At 43.1% G+C, this 19,273-nt stretch overlaps 1 protein-coding gene across 2 annotated transcripts; it reads left to right on the forward strand.

Moving 5' to 3' along the window:
- The first annotated feature begins 465 nt into the window (after positions 1-465).
- ccdc120b (coiled-coil domain containing 120b) lies at positions 466-16,359 on the forward strand. 2 transcript variants are annotated; one of them, XM_082534311.1, is made up of 10 exons: positions 466-833; positions 10,201-10,300; positions 10,657-10,787; positions 11,414-11,515; positions 11,635-11,755; positions 11,951-12,010; positions 12,197-12,350; positions 12,496-12,597; positions 12,942-13,979; positions 14,529-16,359. In XM_082534311.1, exons 2-10 carry the CDS (start codon positions 10,252-10,254, stop codon positions 14,623-14,625), a joined length of 1,854 nt encoding a protein of 617 aa, XP_082390437.1. In that variant the 5' UTR covers positions 466-833; positions 10,201-10,251; the 3' UTR covers positions 14,626-16,359. The 2 variants fall into 2 exon arrangements, with proteins under 2 accessions (XP_082390437.1, XP_082390436.1); XM_082534310.1 differs by having other exon boundaries at positions 467-833; positions 11,632-11,755.
- The last annotated feature ends 2,914 nt before the right edge of the window (positions 16,360-19,273 follow it).

The raw sequence follows: 19,273 nt of genomic DNA on the forward strand, positions 1-19,273 counted from the left end.
TTAATTAGTATAAAGCTGTTTCTGGATCGGATATACGTCTTAATACTTACAGTGAATTTTCTTACAACATTTGAAGCCCTGAAATTAGTCCAATATTAATCCAATCCGAAACATTAAAAAGTTAGCACTTCAAAGGATATTGAATGCGTTTTTTTAATACTAATAACTGTCAGAGTTCCAGAAAATCTGGATCTCTTTGTATAAAAGAAATCAAATCATTATTGACGTTTATTACAACTGAAGTTATGGAATTAAGGATGGAAGAACGCAATAAACTTCCCATTAAAAAGCCATGTTGGGCTGCTATAATTTGGTATGGTGCGGTCCAAATTATCTCTGACATAGAAAGCAGTAAAACTAAAACGACTATTTGAATTTTTCGAGTTGAACGTATCAATTTTTAAATCTGGAAAAAAAGTCTCTTGGGGGTTTGGAGAGGGTTACCTTGAATGCTGCACATGAATCCACGCTACTGTACAACACCTGGGTTACATTCTTATTAGCGGATCGAGTGGCGCACATTGAAGGCATGTACCATCTGGGGAGGGGCATCGTCGCTGTGGTCTTGTTGGAGTCAGCTGGCTGTGTGAAAGAGAGCGTTTTCATGCCGCGCAGAAAGCAGGTCTGTTGAGATGCGCAGAGCTCCGACGCAGCGGAGGTCGCGAGGCTGCTGGTGAATTACAATTGGGATAGTGAACCATCATGAACGGGCAGCTCTTTTCCGTGGATCTCCGCACATTTTGCCAATAAAAACAAGCAGGAATGATTTTCCTCCCCCTGCTTTCGCTCCAGAGAACCATGGAGACCTCGCAAGGCATCAGTCATGCTCTCTGGTAAGAGGGGATTCTGCTCCAATATGTCCTCTTCCATCCTAAATGGGCGTATTAATTAATAGTTACCAGTACGGCTTTTTTTAAAAATGAGATATTCTCTATAAAATGAAATGCATCGGCCTAAACGCGAGTCCGCAAAACGTCCTCGCATCTGTTCACGCATTTAGCTCGTGTGAAAAGACGTTTGTCATCGTGGCGGGCTGTGACACACCTGCGATGTGTTATCGCTTCCATAATGAGTCCGGTGCGTTTCATTATCAGCCGGTGCGCCGCCGTCTGCAACGGCTATGCAGATGCGGGGATCAGCGCAGACTGGATGTGCGAACGCGTGCTTTATGCTGAGCCAAATCACATGTCCGTACGATGAATGCAAGGACCGCATCAAGTGAGAGCCTTGCGTTTGTGTACGCGTTGTGCCAGAAAACAGTGCAACGGGTCGTTTGTGTGGCACGCTCGTCAGGAGGCAGGGGGTGGCAGAACTGCAAGAACGTCTCAAATTCAATCTTTAAAGGAGTGAAAATGTGTGCCAAGCTTCCCGGGAATGCATAACTTCTCCCCTGTTGCTGTATTGTTATGGAGCAAAAAAACAGACCCGAACATCTTGTTACTGCCGTCTCCTGGGCCTTATTGCTTCACTCCTCTCATTTATTAATACTGCTCGGTCACATGCAGCAGCGTTAAGCTCCTATTATTAACAGATCCCTGAGCGAGCCTGTCCGTCAGGATCCCTTTTGGTGGGGTGGGCTCGTAAAAATGTGTTGGTGCCTTTTACAGCGAGTCACTGTAGTCCACCTTTTGGCGTTTCTGGGAAACACCTCTGTTTTTTACAAGAGGGTTTTCCTTTGAAGCCTTATGCTCATTGCTCCTTTTTTATTTACAGTTGTTAGTGCAGGGACATGACATTTACAAGCAAAGGGGTTGGTGTGCTGGGAGACCATTCTCATGCTCAGTTTCCTCTTGATCACAGGGATTAGGATGAAACCAGTCATGTTAGTGTTTCTGTTCGCCTGTACAGTACAAAGCACTCCCTTTGGCTGTTGTGTTTCAGTACAGTTCAGTCACATTCCATGGACGTGGACTTTGACCCAGATAGCTTTGTCACAGTTGCATTTTTTTAAATAACATTTAATACCATTGCATCAAGGTTACAATATTTTTTCTTTTTTTTTTTTAAACAATCCCCTTAAGACATGGGCTGACACAAATTTGAATGTGTAGTTCTGTAGTAGGTAACTGACAAAACATGCACGTTAAGTACAGAGTGTGAAAAGAAACACTGGCTGCTTGATCTGGTTAGTCGTTTCACTACTTCTTACTAGCACATAGACATAGAGTCAAAATGAGAAACATTTAGCTTCATCTAAAGTATCTTGTTGCTAGAACCAAGGAATAAAGTCTGATCAAGCGACTGTAGTACTACAGATGGGGGAGCGTATTCACCTACTTTTCTTCAAAACACAAAAAAATCAGATCAAGGTCCTTTAGTGTGTAAATATTGAATGTAATGGCGTGGCTGCTGTGGCTGCACTTCATAAGTCTGAGCGAAACAAAAGCACTGAACTCTTTCCAGAATCAGCAAAGTGGATTACAGCAAGCCACAGAGCATTAAAAACAGCGTTGGACATACAGAAATCCCTCCAGGTGTTACAGACCAAAGGAAAAATGTATAGCAATAATCCCCTCGGACATTAGAGTCACATTCCTTTCTTTATTACTGCACCCTCCTCTCCTCCAACCTCAGCTTAGCGGAATCCAGGTGGATAGCAATCACTGGGCTTTGCTTTGTTTTGCCTGTGGTAGTTGTGTCAAACATACAAAGGTGAGCATCAAGGCCCGGGGAGGGAGAGAGGACGAGCTATACGATTGGTCAGCCTTGGCTAAGCTGCCCTGCCTTGTGCTGATAAGTGCATTATAAATCAGTATTTCATGGATATAGAGAGCAAAACGAAGAGATCACATTGGTGCGTGGGGTTGGTTGGAGGGTCACCTGACCCCTGCATAAGCCCTCCATCCACAGTTCTAGGGGTTGCTCAGGTGGAGGCAGCTCTGAATCAGCCGTATGTCTGACCTTGTCCAATCTCTTCTTTGTTGAATCATAAATTACATCTTCCTCCTTCTTACATTTCTATCCCATCCTTACAGGGTCCTTGGGGTCTGATAGTCAATGTTTGGGAGTTGCATTACTGTTCTCCTATAGATTAGATCAGTATGGCTTTAGACACGGAGAAATGCTGTCCTGGTGCACCAGTGAAAGCAGTGAGACACTGCTTTGTAACAACTGACACAGACAGTGGTGCAAACTGTAGTTTTTAACTGTCTGCTGCCTATTAACTTCTCAGGAACCAGCGGGGGATCCTCATGCTAGCCTAACAGGAGCTGTGTAGTTGTAACCCTCCTCTGGTTCACATGTGTAAGTTGACAACAGCAGCAGCTGTGTCAACACCAGCGGTCAACATGAGGGCTGCTGGCCTCACCTGCCCATAGTTAGCTGGAGGTGGGGTTTCAGCTGCTCCTTTATACCACAGCCGCCTGTTGAAAGAGACCAATAAACCTGCTGTGCAGCATATGGTGGTGCTGCAAAAGCTCCTGCCGCACTGTATTAAGACTTGTAGTTTTAAGTCTTGAATATGTGTATTATAAATTCTCAACAATAGCTTTTCCTGTTCCCAGGACTCTTGGGCCACATGAAAGCTGACAGTAGAGAGAGAGTGAATCTGTTTAAGAGCCGAGAGCCATCGTGTTTATCAAGGGAGACGACGCATAAAACTGTTGTCTGTAGGAATGTAGCTTTGCTGTGAATATTTCAAGCTAATATGCATCACTTCTAAGCTGACGAGAGAGCATTATGGCTCCTTGTGTGGACACAGGAGGATCAGAGCTACGGTACGGGCTTCAGTGTTTAGCCCGTCTAGAATATTAAACTCTTCCTCGATTTGCATTTGAGTGATACGAGCTGCACAGGGCAGCTCGCTCTCATCGCACGGCTCATGTTTTCATCGACACGGTTCCTTCAGTGCTATCTGTACCACCATCCACAGCCCATACGCATGCTCGGCCAACAAGTGTTTGAAGCTGTGGTGTTTAAAATCTATATCTCCTCAGATTCTGTGAGGGCGGCTGTGGTTCAGGAGGTCGTTGTCATCCGTTAATCAGAAGGTCTGTGGTTCAATTCTGAGCTACTCCAGTCTCCATGTTAAAGTGTCTTTGGGCAAGATGCTGTACTCCTTTGTGGGTGATAGAAAGTGCTGGAAAAAAGCATCAGACGTATGTCATGTCGGGAAAAGGGTTCATGTAGTAGTGCATTTACCATCTCACTCATGCTTCCCCCCCTGAAGTGTGTTGCAGTTCTGTATTGTCACACCTGTGCCTCTGCACAGCAGGTGCTTACAAAGCTGGCACTTAACTTAAGGTAGTGATGCATCTGATCCCCTCAGGTGTGTTATCTGTTACGTGTGGCCATGGTGGATCTGTTGCAACTGGTCTTCACCTTTCCTCTAGCTGCTATTACACAGTGATTACTGCTATGGTGTTTTAACCATAGCCCCATTGTGGTGTCTTTGCATTCTTTCTGTAGTTATAAACACCTTTATAACAAGATGCACTGTAGGTTCAACCACTGCTGAACAGCAGGAAAAATTAGGAGTAGCCTACAGCCAGCCAACAAACATTTCATAGATGTCATTTAGGTGGGTAAGGGATGGTGAATAAAGGTCTTTAAGGTATTTGTTAGCCATGTCTGCTAACCCTCCCATAATAGGCCGCTTTTACCCACAAGTCTAAATAACTGGAGGTTATCAGGTGGGTTTCACCCTAATGTAATAAGCTGGAATGTACAGTTATTCCTATTATTTCAAAGTAAAGCAAATGTACTAGTTGGTTTGTGGTTTGTTGTGGACAAAACTAATGGTACAGTTAAAAATTTCAGGCACAAAACACAGAAAGGGGCCATTGCAGAATGATTTTAATTTTTGCTCAAAGACATTACTCTGAAGAAACAACCTGACATTAACAATTACAAATAACTGAGAAAATTATCCATTTGTGAAGTAATTACACAAAAAAAATGATATTGAAAGTTTCAAGCCCATTTTCATTACGGTCACATTGATTGAGGTCTTCAATTTGTCATCATAATGCGCTGCCAAAACATGTCTGCCATATTTCAGCTGCTATTCAACTGCATAACAGAAACAGAACAGATTATTTCACACACTATTTCATGATTTGGTGTCCCCAATTTATGTGGCACTGAATTCCTTCTTCAGGACATAAATTAAATGCAGCTTGCTAAGGAATTAAACTTTATCTAAGTAAGAGGAAGAATGTGTTGTTTCTTGCTAGGATGCTCATTGTAAGACTATAAAAAGGAAGTGTGAGACGTATTGTTATAGTAGCAAAGATGAACCAGTGATATCTGCACTGAGGACTGAGGTTTTAGTGTTTTTATGATGACAGAGTGGGCACATTTAGTTTTGTTTAACAAAAACAAAAGGGGGGGATTGCACTGAATTTCCTTGGAAATGTTTTGGTTGCTGGACAAAGCCATTCTTAGGGGCATGGCAGCCTTTTGGCTCCAGCTGCCCAGCGACAGTCCAGATGAATACCAAATGTCTCAGTCTCCTCTCGACTGCTTCTCTCTGTGGGTTTACTGTTCGGCTGTTCAACAAAGAACAGACATGACACTGCCTTGTACACTCCCAGGTGAAAATCCCACTTGGTGTATTAGATTAACTGAAAATTTAATCATCATGAACTCGTTTTTGTGTAACAGGATTCATGTGATGAGCTTTTGTCTGCCACTTGCTTGTGTGAAAGGCTCCTGTTTGTCTGTCAATAGGAGGTCAAGCATGCGGGGGTTTTCGCATGTACAGGAGCAAACAGCACTTACTGGTTCACTTCCAGAACAGGAGCCAACGCAAACTCTGGAAGTATTTCAAGTATGTCTTCACAGAAAGTGAGCGTCGTGTTGTTTGAGGCAGGAAAACAGAACTCTAATGTTTCTGGCCTAAAAAAAAGCCAAAAATCTGAGCAGAGCTCTGAGACAGCTGCTCAGACTAACTGATAGATAAATGTTTCCTTTTGAAAGATGGGACACTGGCAGAAGCAATCTTTGGAAATGGTAATTCTGATCCAGCCCTTGAGGCCTTCCATCTAGATTTGTGGGCTGAATGGAGCCGTTTTATGATTTACTCGACTGGCAAGAAGACAGCAGGATGCTTATTTACGGCAGCGATTTGTGAGCAACGCCGAGCGAGAGATTTTGGCAGAAAACGCGATCGCTATTTTTGGATGTCAAGTCTCTACTGGGCATTAGGGAAGAGGCTTTGTTTGTAATGAATCTCCATTATGTAGAAGAGAGTATATGAACCGAGCTTCACCTGTAACAGTTTAGTAAAAACAGTACATGTCTTAGTTTTTCCCCCCGATTATCTGTTGTTCCTTCTCAACAGATAAATAGATGATTATATGTAGAAGTTTTAAAATGATGTGAATTTTGTGTGAACCTTGACATTTATGACAGTCGCTTGGAGGAAATGCCACTGATTGCATTCTTCGCCGGCTTTGTTACTTATTCCAACACTTTGCTTCTGGCTCTGTTTCTCTTGCTTTTTTTGTGATGGTAGCTTTGAGCTTGTGAGGCATGAAACACACAGGCATTAGATTTCTCCCTCTGTATCTGTCCATACATTATTAATGCTACTTATCTCGTCTCATTTTCCTTCTCTTTGCAAATTAATTGGCTACTAATTGCATCCAAGGGCTAATTTTGGAGTATTTAGAGTATTACTCTCTTTCAGAAGGCCTAGTCTGCAAGTTATGTTTGGACTCTAGATGAACTTACTCTCAAAATGTTCTCTAGAACTCATTAAATCCTAAATTTATAATCTTGCATACCGTCATAACTGGGTTTATTGTGGTTTCATTTAAATTGTTGCTATCACCTGGTGCCTTTTTTTTTCTGATCTAAGACATTTTTTTGTCTTTTCTCTTTCTGAGTCAAATATTCTCCCACAAGTCTGTTGTTACAGAAACTAACTCGTAATTAGTGATACAGTTTTTAAATACCTGAGCAGAGGGACAGCAGCGCCCCCTGATGGACCCTTGTGCCATCTGATCGAATGCTTTTTTTTTTTTTTTTTGTGTGTGTGTGTGTGTGTGTGTGTGTGTGTGTGTGTGTGTGTATATATATATATATATATATATATATATATATATATATATATATATATAAATATATATAAATAAATAAATAAAAAAAACACCCAGCACGCCCCTGCGGGCGGTTTATCCTTCAAGCTCGGGTCCTCTACCAGAGGCCTGGGAGCTTGAGGGTCCTGCGCAGTATCTTAGTTGTTCCCAGGACTGCGCTCTTCTGGACAGAGATCTCCGATGTTATTCCCGGGATCTGCTGGAGCCACTCGCCTAGCTTGGGAGTCACCGCACCTAGTGCTCCGATTACCACGGGGACCACCGTTACCTTCACCCTCCACATCCTCTCGAGCTCTTCTCTGAGCCCTTGGTATTTCTCCAGCTTCTCGTGTTCCTTCTTCCTGATATTGCTGTCATTCGGAACCGCTACATCGATCACTACGGCCGTCTTCTTCTGTTTGTCTACCACCACTATGTCCGGTTGGTTAGCCACCACCATTTTGTCCGTCTGTATCTGGAAGTCCCACAGGATCTTAGCTCGGTCATTCTCCACCACCCTTGGGGGCATCTCCCATTTTGACCTCGGGACTTCCAGGTTATACTTGGCACAGATGTTCCTGTACACTATGCCGGCCACTTGGTTATGGCGTTCCATGTATGCCTTGCCTGCTAGCATCTTGCACCCTGCTGTTATGTGCTGGATTGTCTCTGGGGCATCTTTACACAGCCTGCACCTGGGGTCTTGCCTGGTGTGATAGACCCCAGCCTGTATGGATCTTGTGCTCAGAGCTTGTTCTTGTGCTGCCATGATTAGTGCCTCTGTGCTGTCTTTCAGTCCAGCTTTGTCCAGCCACTGGTAGGATTTCTGGATATCAGCCACCTCCTCTATCTGCCGGTGGTACATACCGTGCAGGGGCCTGTCCTTCCATGATGGTTCCTCGTCTCCCTCCTCTTTCTTGGGTTTCTGCTGCCTGAGGTATTCACTGAGCACTCGGTCAGTTGGGGCCATCTTCCCAATGTATTCTTGGATGTTCGTTGTCTCATCCTGGACTGTGGTGCTGACACTCACCAGTCCCCGGCCCCCTTCCTTCCGCTTAGCGTACAGCCTCAGGGTGCTGGATTTGGGGTGAAACCCTCCATGCATGGTAAGGAGCTTTCTTGTCTTTATGTCAGTGGCTTCTATCTCCTCCTTTGGCCAGCCTATTACCCCAGCAGGGTACCTGATCACGGGCAGGGCGTACGTGTTGATGGCCCGGATCTTGTTCTTACCATTCAGCTGACTCCTCAGGACTTGCCTGACCCTCTGCAGGTACTTGGTGGTTGCAGCTTTTCTAGCGGCCTCTTCATGGTTCCTATTCGCCTGTGGGATCCCCAAGTACTTGTAACTGTCCTCTATGTCTGCAATGTTGCCTTCTGGTAGTTCAATCCCCTCAGTTCTGACTACCTTCCCTCTCTTTGTTACCATCCGACTACACTTCTCCAGTCCGAACGACATTCCAATGTCATTGCTGTATAGCCTGGTAGTGTGGATCAGTGAATCGATGTCTCGTTCACTCTTGGCATACAGCTTGATGTCATCCATGTACAGGAGGTGGCTGACAACTGCTCTGTTCCGTAGTCGGTATCCGTAGCCAGTCTTGTTAATGATCTCACTGAGGGGGTTCAGGCCTATGCAGAACAGCAGTGGGGACAGAGCATCTCCTTGGTAGATCCCGCACTTGATGGTGACTTGTGCTATGGGCTTGGAGTTGGCCTCTAGTGTTGTACGCCACATCCCCATTGAGTTCCTGATGAAGGCTCTTAGGGTCCCATTGATCTTGTACAATTCTAGGCATTCCAGTATCCAGCTGTGGGGCATTGAGTCATAGGCCTTCTTGTAATCAATCCAGGCAGTGCACAGGTTGGTCAGTCTGGTCTTGCAGTCTCGGCTGATTGTTCTGTCTACCAGTAGCTGGTGTTTTGCGCCTCTGGTATTCTTGCCAATTCCTTTCTGTGTCCCGCTCATGTATTGACCCATGTGCCTGTTCATCTTAGCCGATATGATGCCTGACAGGAGCTTCCATGTAGTACTGAGGCAGGTTATTGGTCGGTAGTTGGAGGGGACCGGTCCCTTCTTGGGGTCCTTGGGGATCAGGACCGTCCGACCTTCGGTTAGCCATTCCGGGTGTCTCTCGTTAACTAGCAGCTGGTTCATTTGTGCTGCTAGGCGCTCGTGGAGTGCAGTCAGCTTCTTTAGCCAGTAGGCGTGAACCATGTCGGGGCCTGGTGCTGTCCAACTCTTCATACTGGAGACCCTTTCTTGGATATCTGCCACTGTGATGGTTACTGGACCCTGTTCAGGGAGTTCGCTGTGGTCTGCCCTCAGATCCTCTAGCCACTGAGCATTGCCGTTATGGGTTGCGTCCTTCTCCCATATGCCCTTCCAGTATTGCTCCGTCTCCAGCCTTGGTGGTGCTGTTCTCTTATTGTTCCCTTGCCACTGAGAGTACACCTTTGCTGGTTCTGTGGAGAACAGCTGGTTTATTCTCCTGCCTTCTATCTCTCTGGTGTACCTCCTCAAGCGGCTGGCCAAGGCTGTGAGTCTTTGCTTGGCAGTTTCCAAGGCCTCAGGTATGGACAGCTTGCTGTATTTCTTATGCACCTTCTTTGTCGCACCTTTCTGCAACTCCGATATACATACATACATACATACACGTATGTACAGTATATGTGTATGTATGTATGTGCTGTGGCTGCTATTTCCAGTGCTCAGTTACAGTTACTTCATGTTACTTGAACCGAAAAATTAGTTTCAGTGATTGGATGTAATGCTTGGGGTGGCTGTAGCTCAGGAGGTAGAGCAGGTCAGTCTACTGATTGGAAGGCTGGTGGTTTGATCCCTGGCTACCTGAGTCTGAATGCCAAATATCCTTGGGCAAGATACTAACCCCAAGTTGCTCTCTGATGCATCCACTGGAGTATGAATGTTAGTTAAAAAGCATAGAAAACAGCTCCGGTGAGTGTGGCATATAAACGCTCCAGGAGAGTAGAAAAGCGCTATATAAGAATCAGCCCATTTGATTTACTTAACTCCTCACATAAGTCCAGTGTACTGGCTCACATTTGGGTATATTTCAAACAGGTTTTTGGCAGATTTCTAAAATATTTGTGTCTTGTACCTCCAGATAACACAAAGCTGGCTAATGATACATTTTAAACCTTCATCTCTCTTTCTCAGGTGAGGGTGTGGCTGAGAGCGTGAATTGTAAAGTCCCCAGAATTACATCACATGGAGGTCAAAGGACATCTGATCACATCCATGGGTTTGGGGGCTCCTGGTGAGTAATGATGACTATTCACAGTGTAAGGATTCACACTTCCATCTGTGGACAAGTCTGAAAAGGCTTGAGAAACCATCAGCTTGCTTGTTTTCCTGCCAGTTTTTTTCTCTAGGGAACTGCCAGCTGAAAAAACATCTGTCTTTGTGAAGACCTTTTGTTCACATACTGCCACTACAGCTGCCAGATAATCTTATCAGAGCACTCTGAGAACAGACACCTTCAAAAACACGACACTGTGATACAGTATAAACATAACCCACAAGATTGCGTTTTTAATGAAATCACTGCCAGTTTGAGTCCACATCTGAATTTCACTGTGTGCAAAAGTGACTTTCATGCGTTGTGCCTCCTAGATGTTCAAGGCTGCCAGGATGGCAAGCTGCAGGCTGAGAGGATCGCAAGTCTGCAAGAGAGGAAGCAGGCCTTGGAGGCTCTCCTCAACGCCAGAGTGGGAGAGCTCAAACAAGTCTGTTTGCAGGAAGCTGTGAGTCGATCTCGCTTCATCTTCGAAACGTAGCTCAGCTTAGATTCTCTCTCCGTACACCTCAAGCGATGAGTGGATAGCTGCAGTGTGGTTTAACAGCAAATTTAAGTCTTCTGTAAAAATGAGAATAAACGTGAACATCTGAGCTCAGCTGCAGCTAACAACTTGTTGAAAAGGGGATATTTTTCACAGACAAAATCTTTGCTTGATTGCTTCTGAGAGCCTGTCAGTGCATGTTAATGAATCCGCAGCTGCCTCAGCTTTTCTTTAACAGCTGTTCAACACGTCCCTGTTTTCAGCTGGATGGTGACTCATTCTATCTGTGTGCCTATTTATGGATTCAGAAGTTGTCTGCTCTGTTGTCAGTGTAGCTTACTTAGACATCTGAAGCACTTCTCAACTGCAGAGTTATGGTTCTGCTTTAGAGGTAAATGCTAAACGCAGCCAAATTATTGCTGGCATATATCTCGTGCCATATCTTGACCATTTAAGGAATTTTTATTTTTATTTTTTTTAAGAGACTTAAAGTAATCCGTTAAATGGTTATGACTTTATGAAACAGTTTGCACCTCAGTGGCCAGTGAGAAGGATTTCAGTAACTGGGGGCTAATCGATGTCCTCTACAGGAGCTGACTGGGAAATTGCCACGTGCTTTCCCATTGGAGACAGGAGAGAAACCCCCGCTGGTGCAGCGGAGAGCTGGCCTAGCGCCCATTGCCAAGGCAGAGGTAAGTCAACACCTTGAATATCAATTGTGTTTACGCAGTAGCTGTACCGTTTTGTGTGTGTGTGTGTGTGTGTGTGTGTGTATACTCAGTCTAACATGGGTGACTTTCCCTGGCAGCAGGATGAGGCTGCCCAAAGAAAGCAGATGAAAGCCATCTTCACGGGTGCTCTGTACAGACACTCGGAATCAGACCGAAACGTTCCAAATAGCAAAAGAACGGTCCATCGGGGCTGTCACACAGGTACAGTACCATGGCAACTAATCCCACACCTGCACACTTAAAGAACACCCCCCCCCCCCCCCCCCCCCCCCCAAAGCTACACAATAACAATAGCACAATGCTGAAAACATCATCTTTGCACTTTTGCATTTTTGTTTACCTAAGCCACCAGGTGTCATGCTGCTTTGCCTACGACCTATATTCTTTGTGTTTCAGAGGACACTGTCATGTCAGAGAGTACAAGCTCCATGTCAGATTCAACATCCCATGACAATGGTGAGTCAACAGTCTCCGTGTGTATCCACATTCACCAAAGAAATAACTGAACCTCTGACCCAACATCATTCTTAAAACATGAGAATATGCAGTGTTATTAATGCTCTGCACCAAAAATTGCACTTTTAAGGCTTTTATTGAAAGTTGACTACATCAAAAGAAGATTTGTTGTTCTTCCTCCTACAGAGTCTTCACCGAGCGTGGCTGCAGACCAGCGATCTCTGTCTCAGCCACGACTTACTGCAGGCAGCCCTGACCACAGAATCAGCAGGAAGCTATCCCCAGTGGAGATTTATTACGAGATGAGGACACGACGCAACTCTGTCACTAGCTCTGTTAGGTGTGTATCTTAAGGTGACCCTGTGCAGCCTGCCTGCTCTGTTACATTCACAGCATAAGCACACAAAAGTAAATGATCAGGATTGTGTGGGTTACAAATGCTAATTGCATCTTGTGATTCTTTGTTTTTTGGTTTTCTTCCACAGCCCAACTCACTCTTTACCTAGAAGTGCTTCTAACGTTGAAGGCAGAAGTGTTCCAGCAACTCCTATGTTGGCCCGAACTGCTCCCATCAGCGTTCATGTCAGGTAATCTGTGATGCTGGGCTGCTTCTGTCTGATGCTGCACACCTCCCGCCTCCTGTGATAACTGTATGGTTGGAAATGGCTTAATGACTTAGCCAAATGAAGACAGAGACTTCAGGTTGTAACTGCGATTAATGTCAAATTCAGCTACCAGCAAAGGTTTTTAATTCTTTGGACTTTTGGCATAAAAAATTTTCCTTTTTTAAAAGGTAACTTTTCTGTGAAATTCAGTTACATGGATTAGCTTAAAGCTGCTGTCACTCACTCTGCTGTATCTAAAGTTCTTTAGTTTCCTCTCTGATTACTTTGCGCTGCTGCTGTGCTCATTTGCTGTGCTCATATCTTAGGTCAGATGCATCTGGTGGAAATGGGCTGAAACAGTGGTCTGGCAGCCTGGATGTGCCGTACATGATTCCGTTGGCTCAAGAAGGTTCTTCCTCTGACCGCCGCAGCTGTCCGTACAGCTCCCGAGCCAGGCGCAGCAACAGCTCTGAGGCCCTGCTGGACAGATCGAGCCTTCCAGACGACCCAGCCCCTAGAAACGGCATGCCGCAGAGAGGAGGGCCCTACAAGAGTTCGGAGACGCTGACAGATGGAAAACTGCGGCATATTCACTTGGGCAGCCCCGAGGGGCATGTGGACAGCTCTGTTGAGCAAGTCAAAATGCGTCTGTCTATGGGTGGCAGGGGAGCAAGCGGTGGCTACAACGAACTTTTGATGGACTATATCTGGGGAAAACAGCAGAGGATGCAAGTGCAGCACCATCTGTACCAGTCCACAGGAAGGATCTGGCAAGACATGTCCTCCCCTCGCTCATCCACTGCAGCAGTGCCTCCCCATGCCAATGGATTTTCCCATTCCCAGGTGCACCTTCCCAGTGCTGCACCTCCCTACAGTCCCATGGTCCTTAGAGGATCCCAAGCTGAACTACGCAGGGTCAAGGTCACCAGAACCAAATCTTGTGGACCTTTTATTCCTTTGCAGCAACATCCCCAAGATGCAATTCTACTATCAGCGTACGAGTCCCCCCTTCCTGTTTCTGGAACCACCACATCATCCATTCCCAACCTGCACCCTTACCAGACTGATTTGTCTGGTCCCTCCTTCAACCGCAGACCCCCACAGTTTTCTCTTCCTACTCCAGAAGACTCAACAAGAAGCCTGCATAAAGCCCTGGCTCTGGAGGGCCTTAGAGACTGGTACCTAAGGAATGCTCTTGGCTATCCTACTGCTGCCCCAAAGGGTCACGAGGCAGGGATCTCTCGTCTTTCACACCCACACCCACTGGTGCACCAGGCCCAGTCTGTTCAAGGTGAACCAACTAACCTCCAAAGGCCTCAGATACCCCAGTCAGCCAGCTTCCATGGCCACCCTCTCCATGGAAGGTCAGTATTTTTTTTTAAATGTGATTCACTAGCTGATGTTTATACTCAGAAAACCTTGCACTTTTCCTAAAGACACAGTTGTTTTCATGCTTGGATTTTAAGGTTATGTACAGCATGGATGCATTACTGAAATCTGTGTGTTACAGATGATTTGTCTGTCTTCTTAGATGTTGGCAGCAATGCTTCCAACAGATGCTGGTGCTGTTACACTCACTCTGCCCCTCAGCCAATCCATCTATCATCCTCTTTTACAACTGACACTGTGTTATTTTCTTTTTATTATTTATTTTTTTGGGCTTGGTCAGCATTATCGCCTGCTGCTGGCAGCGTCATGCCAACACTCTTTGTTGTTCCTGATTGCTTCCAAGGATGGGCCTCTCCAAGCTCTGTTATAGTCTTGCACACTTTTTTCCCCTTTTTTTGTGGGCCCTAAGAAAATTAATTTCTTAGTGGTTTTACTGCATGCTTCTTGTGGTGTTTATTTGTTTCCTCTCTTATTTTTTATTTTTTTGGGAGTGCAATATTGACTTGTTTTACCTCCCCCCACAGGTCGATGGAGTTCTCTCTCTATCAGGAGACATCTGATCCACAGATGCAAGAGGTGACTCCAAAGGAGCCCAGTGCTGACCCAGGCACCTTGGTCTGAAGCAGCAGCAGCACTCATGCACACATCAATGCACTACATACGCAAAAACAGTGTAGCTTCACATGGACTCCGATATACTACTCCAAAAATTAAGGGAACACTTAAATCACATGCTGTATCTCGATGAATTAAATATTCAAACTGAAAGTCTTTATGACACACACTGTGTAATTTGTTGAGAACAAAATAATGGAACAATATAGTTGGAAAGTCTTCTGAAGGCTGGATTCAAAATGACAACAAAAATCAATGTTATAAATTGTTCAAGTGTTCGCTTTATTTCTTTTGATCAGTTTAATTCCACACACAAGTTGATTATAATGTGACCTCAGCAGCATTGAAAAACATGACCACCTCAGCAGAAAGAGACTGAAGTAAATGACAAACTGTAGCTGTAAAGTTGGAAAAAGCCTGGGCAAGCTCCCTGTGTTATACCTGATTTTTGCCAATATCAATGTCAACCCCAGTGTTTTGTGGCTGTACACGGGTGCTGACTTGCAGAGCATCTAATACCAATATGATCATACTCTACTTCACATATAAATATTTCTGGTCCAACGCGAACGGCAAGATCCTTTCCTGAAATCCTGAAAAGTCTGCCGAGATATACTTTTTTACAGAATATATACAGCTGTAAAGTACTATTTTGTATCTTCTGAGATATAAAGAACTGTTATATTAAAGAGGTAATTTATTGCTCATTAACCATGTTATATTCAAAGATGTTATGAGCTCACATCATTTGAGACGTATTACATGCCAGTGAACGTGTGTTTGTAAATTATATAAACCGCAGAAACATGCTTCAGTCCTCATCTGCCGTTAACGTCACAGCCATTTGTATTTTTCATATTTGATAAAAGTGAAGTGGGCCATGAACTGTAGCGTAATGGTGTAGCAGACAGGAGTGCCTAAATGTTTAATATCAAAACTAAACCTTGGTTAGAAAAACTTTAAAGTTGCTAGTATTAAGACTGTGTGAGATTTAGTTTTTAAAAATCAGACTAAAGCGTATCACAGTGTGACTCAGTTTGGGTATTTGGAATGATGTCATTTGTATTTTGGTGTTTTGGGGGTTTCAGCTCAGTGCTGGTTGATAAATGTAGCCTTCTCTGTGCTGACCTTAGATCAGTTTAGGACAAACCTTAGGGCTGTAGTGAGACCTTCTGTATGGCAGTAGCACTTGACTGTGTGACAAGAAATAACTCGTATCAAATTAGTTTTTTTTTCTGCATTCACTTGCGGAGGATTTGATTGTCATACAGAGCACTTTATGAACATCTTAAGCCTTAACCCCTGTGAAATTGTCACCAAGATAGATAACAGTCAATAAGAAGGTTTTTCTTTTCTTTTTGGTCTTCAAACATCTGTTGAAGGTCTGGGTGGTGGTCTGTACATAGTGGCTTGTACTGATGAGTCTCAAGCTAATGTTCTATTCCCATACTAACAATGTAATTTTACGAACTAACCGCATAATAAGTATAATCAAAATAACCTGCCCTACTCCTTCAACCCCACTTCCCCCCCAAGTGAGAACTATTTAATTGGTTATAAAAAATTGAGGATGACCATGTGACCAGAATAGGGCCGCTGCAGTACTGAATGGTGGTGTGAGCAGGTCTCATACCAGTAAATGTCTTTGTGAGAATACATGCTGTTTGTATTTGTAAGGAATCTGTTTGACATGTTTGCTTTCTTTTAAATATTTTTTTTAACATTGTGTCATGTATCTTTGCAGAGGTGTGGACTCGAGTCACATGACTTGGACTCGAGTCAGACTCGAGTCATTAATTTTATGACTTTAGACTTGACTTGAAAAAAATGTTCTAAGACTTGTGACTTGACTTGGACTTTTACACCAATGACCTGGGACTTGAATTGGACTTGAACCGGTTTACTTGAAAAGACTTGATATTTTACCCCAAATATAAAATTTAACATGCATATTATATAGAGATTGAAAATGTGACGTCATTCACGGGTAGAACCGCAAAGGATTCTGGGAACTCGTGGCAAGCGGTACTAGCGCACGCAGGCTTTCAATTAAAATCAGTTACACAGCGATAAAAAGAAACACAAAAATGTCAAGAAGCTGTTGTATTATTAACTGCAATAGCCGGTCACATGACAGCCACGGGAAGCCGACGGGTAAAGAGATCGGTTGTTATCGGATTACGTCGTTGAAGAGAAATTGTTCGAGCCATGTTTCCGAAGTAACAAAGACGCGACTGGATTGCAGCCATTCTAAGACCAAATATAACGTCCCAGAACACTCCAGCTCACAGGTTAGTCTGCTCCAAGCATTTACACGAAGGTCAGTGTTTTTTAGTAGTTAATACGTCATTTTCATAACATAATTAGTGATATAGGTTACAAGCAAGTCTGGCGCTGAACAGAAATGGTCGCGCTATGCTCCTTTATTTATTGTGCATAAATAGTGAATTGTCCTGACACAATATTGCGTTTCGCTTCTGTTATTATGGTACATTGACAAAAACATATACTTTTATTCACAGGATAAAACAGGTTTTTTGTATCACTAATTGCCCAGTACGATTACAGCATACAATATTATTGTCACTGCTACATTTCTGTGATGGGTACCAGAAATTATTTCCACTGCTAATTAATTACCGTTGAGCTCAAAGGTCCTATTAATAAACGGTTAACGAATGTGTATTTATGAAGACGATTTGTGAGACTGGTAAACTTATGATATGTACGATGGTCTTTCGTTCTACACGGTGCATTTCAAGGTCCTGCACCCATCCGTCGGTAAACTGTACCTGGGCTTGTTGCAGTGACCTGAAGTTACTAAACTTCATGAGTGTATGCACTCACTCCAAGAACCGTATGATTATAAATATGCATATAAATATGCTACAATGAGATAGCTGACTTCATCTAACTAGCAAATGTTGTCCAGGCTACGTTGGTGATACAGTTTTTTTTAATGTGTATGATATTTTTGTCATGCGATTTTAAAGCTGGTCCTACAACCGCATCCAAGAATAACATGCAGCGTATCTCAGAACTGTCGGTGAAAATTATTCTTGGAGCTAGGTTTAATTGAGCTGCATTTTAAAGAGGTGCAATTTCACAATTTGTGTATATTTTCTAAGTTCACTATTTTGTATGTGTTGAGAAAAACACAGATTTAAAATTACATGGTCTAATATTTACATTTAGCATAACTGCAACATTATTTTTTCGTTGTTTTTTTTTTTTAAAGACTCGAAAGGACTTGAAATTCAAAGTTTCAGACTTGTGACTTGACTCGGACTTTTACACCAGTGACTTGAGACTCGACTCTGACTTGCCTGACATTACTTGAGACTTGACTTGAGACTTGAGGATAAAGACTTGAGACTTACTTGAGACTTGCAAAACAATGACTTGGTCCCACCTCTGTATCTTTGTATATCAGTAGCATTATTACATTGTTTTCACAATCAGCCTGGGTAGCATTTTGCAATGTACACTACAGAAACCAGAAGAAGTAAACTGAAAATATTTGTATTGTTGTAACAACATAGCATGTTTCTTTCATGGTTTTAATATGATTTTGCCTTTTTTTCTGTATTTGATCTTCAGACTCATCTGAATGTAGTTTTCTTTTGTGTGTGCTTGTGATGTTTTTGCTCAGTTACAAACTGTAGCACACTGTGGAACATGAACCTCGTGTCTACGCCTGTCTGATGGGTTCACATCCTCTGTTTCCTGCTTCATAGAGCTCCTTCCAGCTTGTTAAAGACTGAAATCAAAGACCAAACTGCTGTGCACTGGGGGTCATAAAGGTATTTTTCATATAATGTACTCTAAGTTCAAAAGAAATAATATAAATTTAGCTCTAAAGCAAATGTATTCAAACTATATTATATTTATGAACCTATAACGTTTTGTAGCCATCTACTGTAGCCCTTTCTCATCAGTGCAGGAATTAGTAATGTATGTTTAAAATTTCATTAAGCTGTGTGATATGTTTAATATTTGGTTATACTTTATATTTTCTTTATTTCTTAAAAAAGAAAAGATATTTAAGTGCAGCTGTTTTCTCTTTTCTTCTCTCTTTATAACCAGGCCTATGAAGTTAGGCTAAACAAGGCCTGCTCTGTTCTGTATGTATGAGATCTAAATAAAGTGTCATGTTGAAATCAAAATTCAAATGTGTTTGTACTATATGCAGCAAAGTTGTGCTGAAAATGACCTGTGGTTGTACTCTGTGCTAAACCTACCACTTCTAAACTATTAACCAGAGTATATAATGAAGAGATAAGTGGATTTATCAAAATGGTATAACCTCAACACCAGTGCAGTTCTTGGTAATTGATTAGTGCTAGTGTGATAGGATTTCCTATTTTCCAAGTACACTGAAATGTCTTAAATTATCTTTTTGGAAATGGAAAAAATATACACACATTCACTGTGAAAAATGAAAACTGACCCAAAATGCTTTGGAGGCACATTTACATTTAATGTCTAAAAACAAAACAAAACCCTAGTTTAAAATAAAGATGAAAGGAGGATTTTGTTGTTTTAATGAAGTATTGCAGAAAGTAAAAATCACAACAATTTAGTGGTCATTAAAATATGTTCAAAATCATGGCGCACTGCTCTCCCCTACAAAAGCTGCCTTTTGCATATAATA

The sequence above is a fragment of the Aulonocara stuartgranti genome (assembly GCF_965226115.1).
Source record: "Aulonocara stuartgranti genome assembly, chromosome: 5".
Taxonomy (NCBI): Eukaryota; Metazoa; Chordata; class Actinopteri; order Cichliformes; family Cichlidae; genus Aulonocara; species Aulonocara stuartgranti.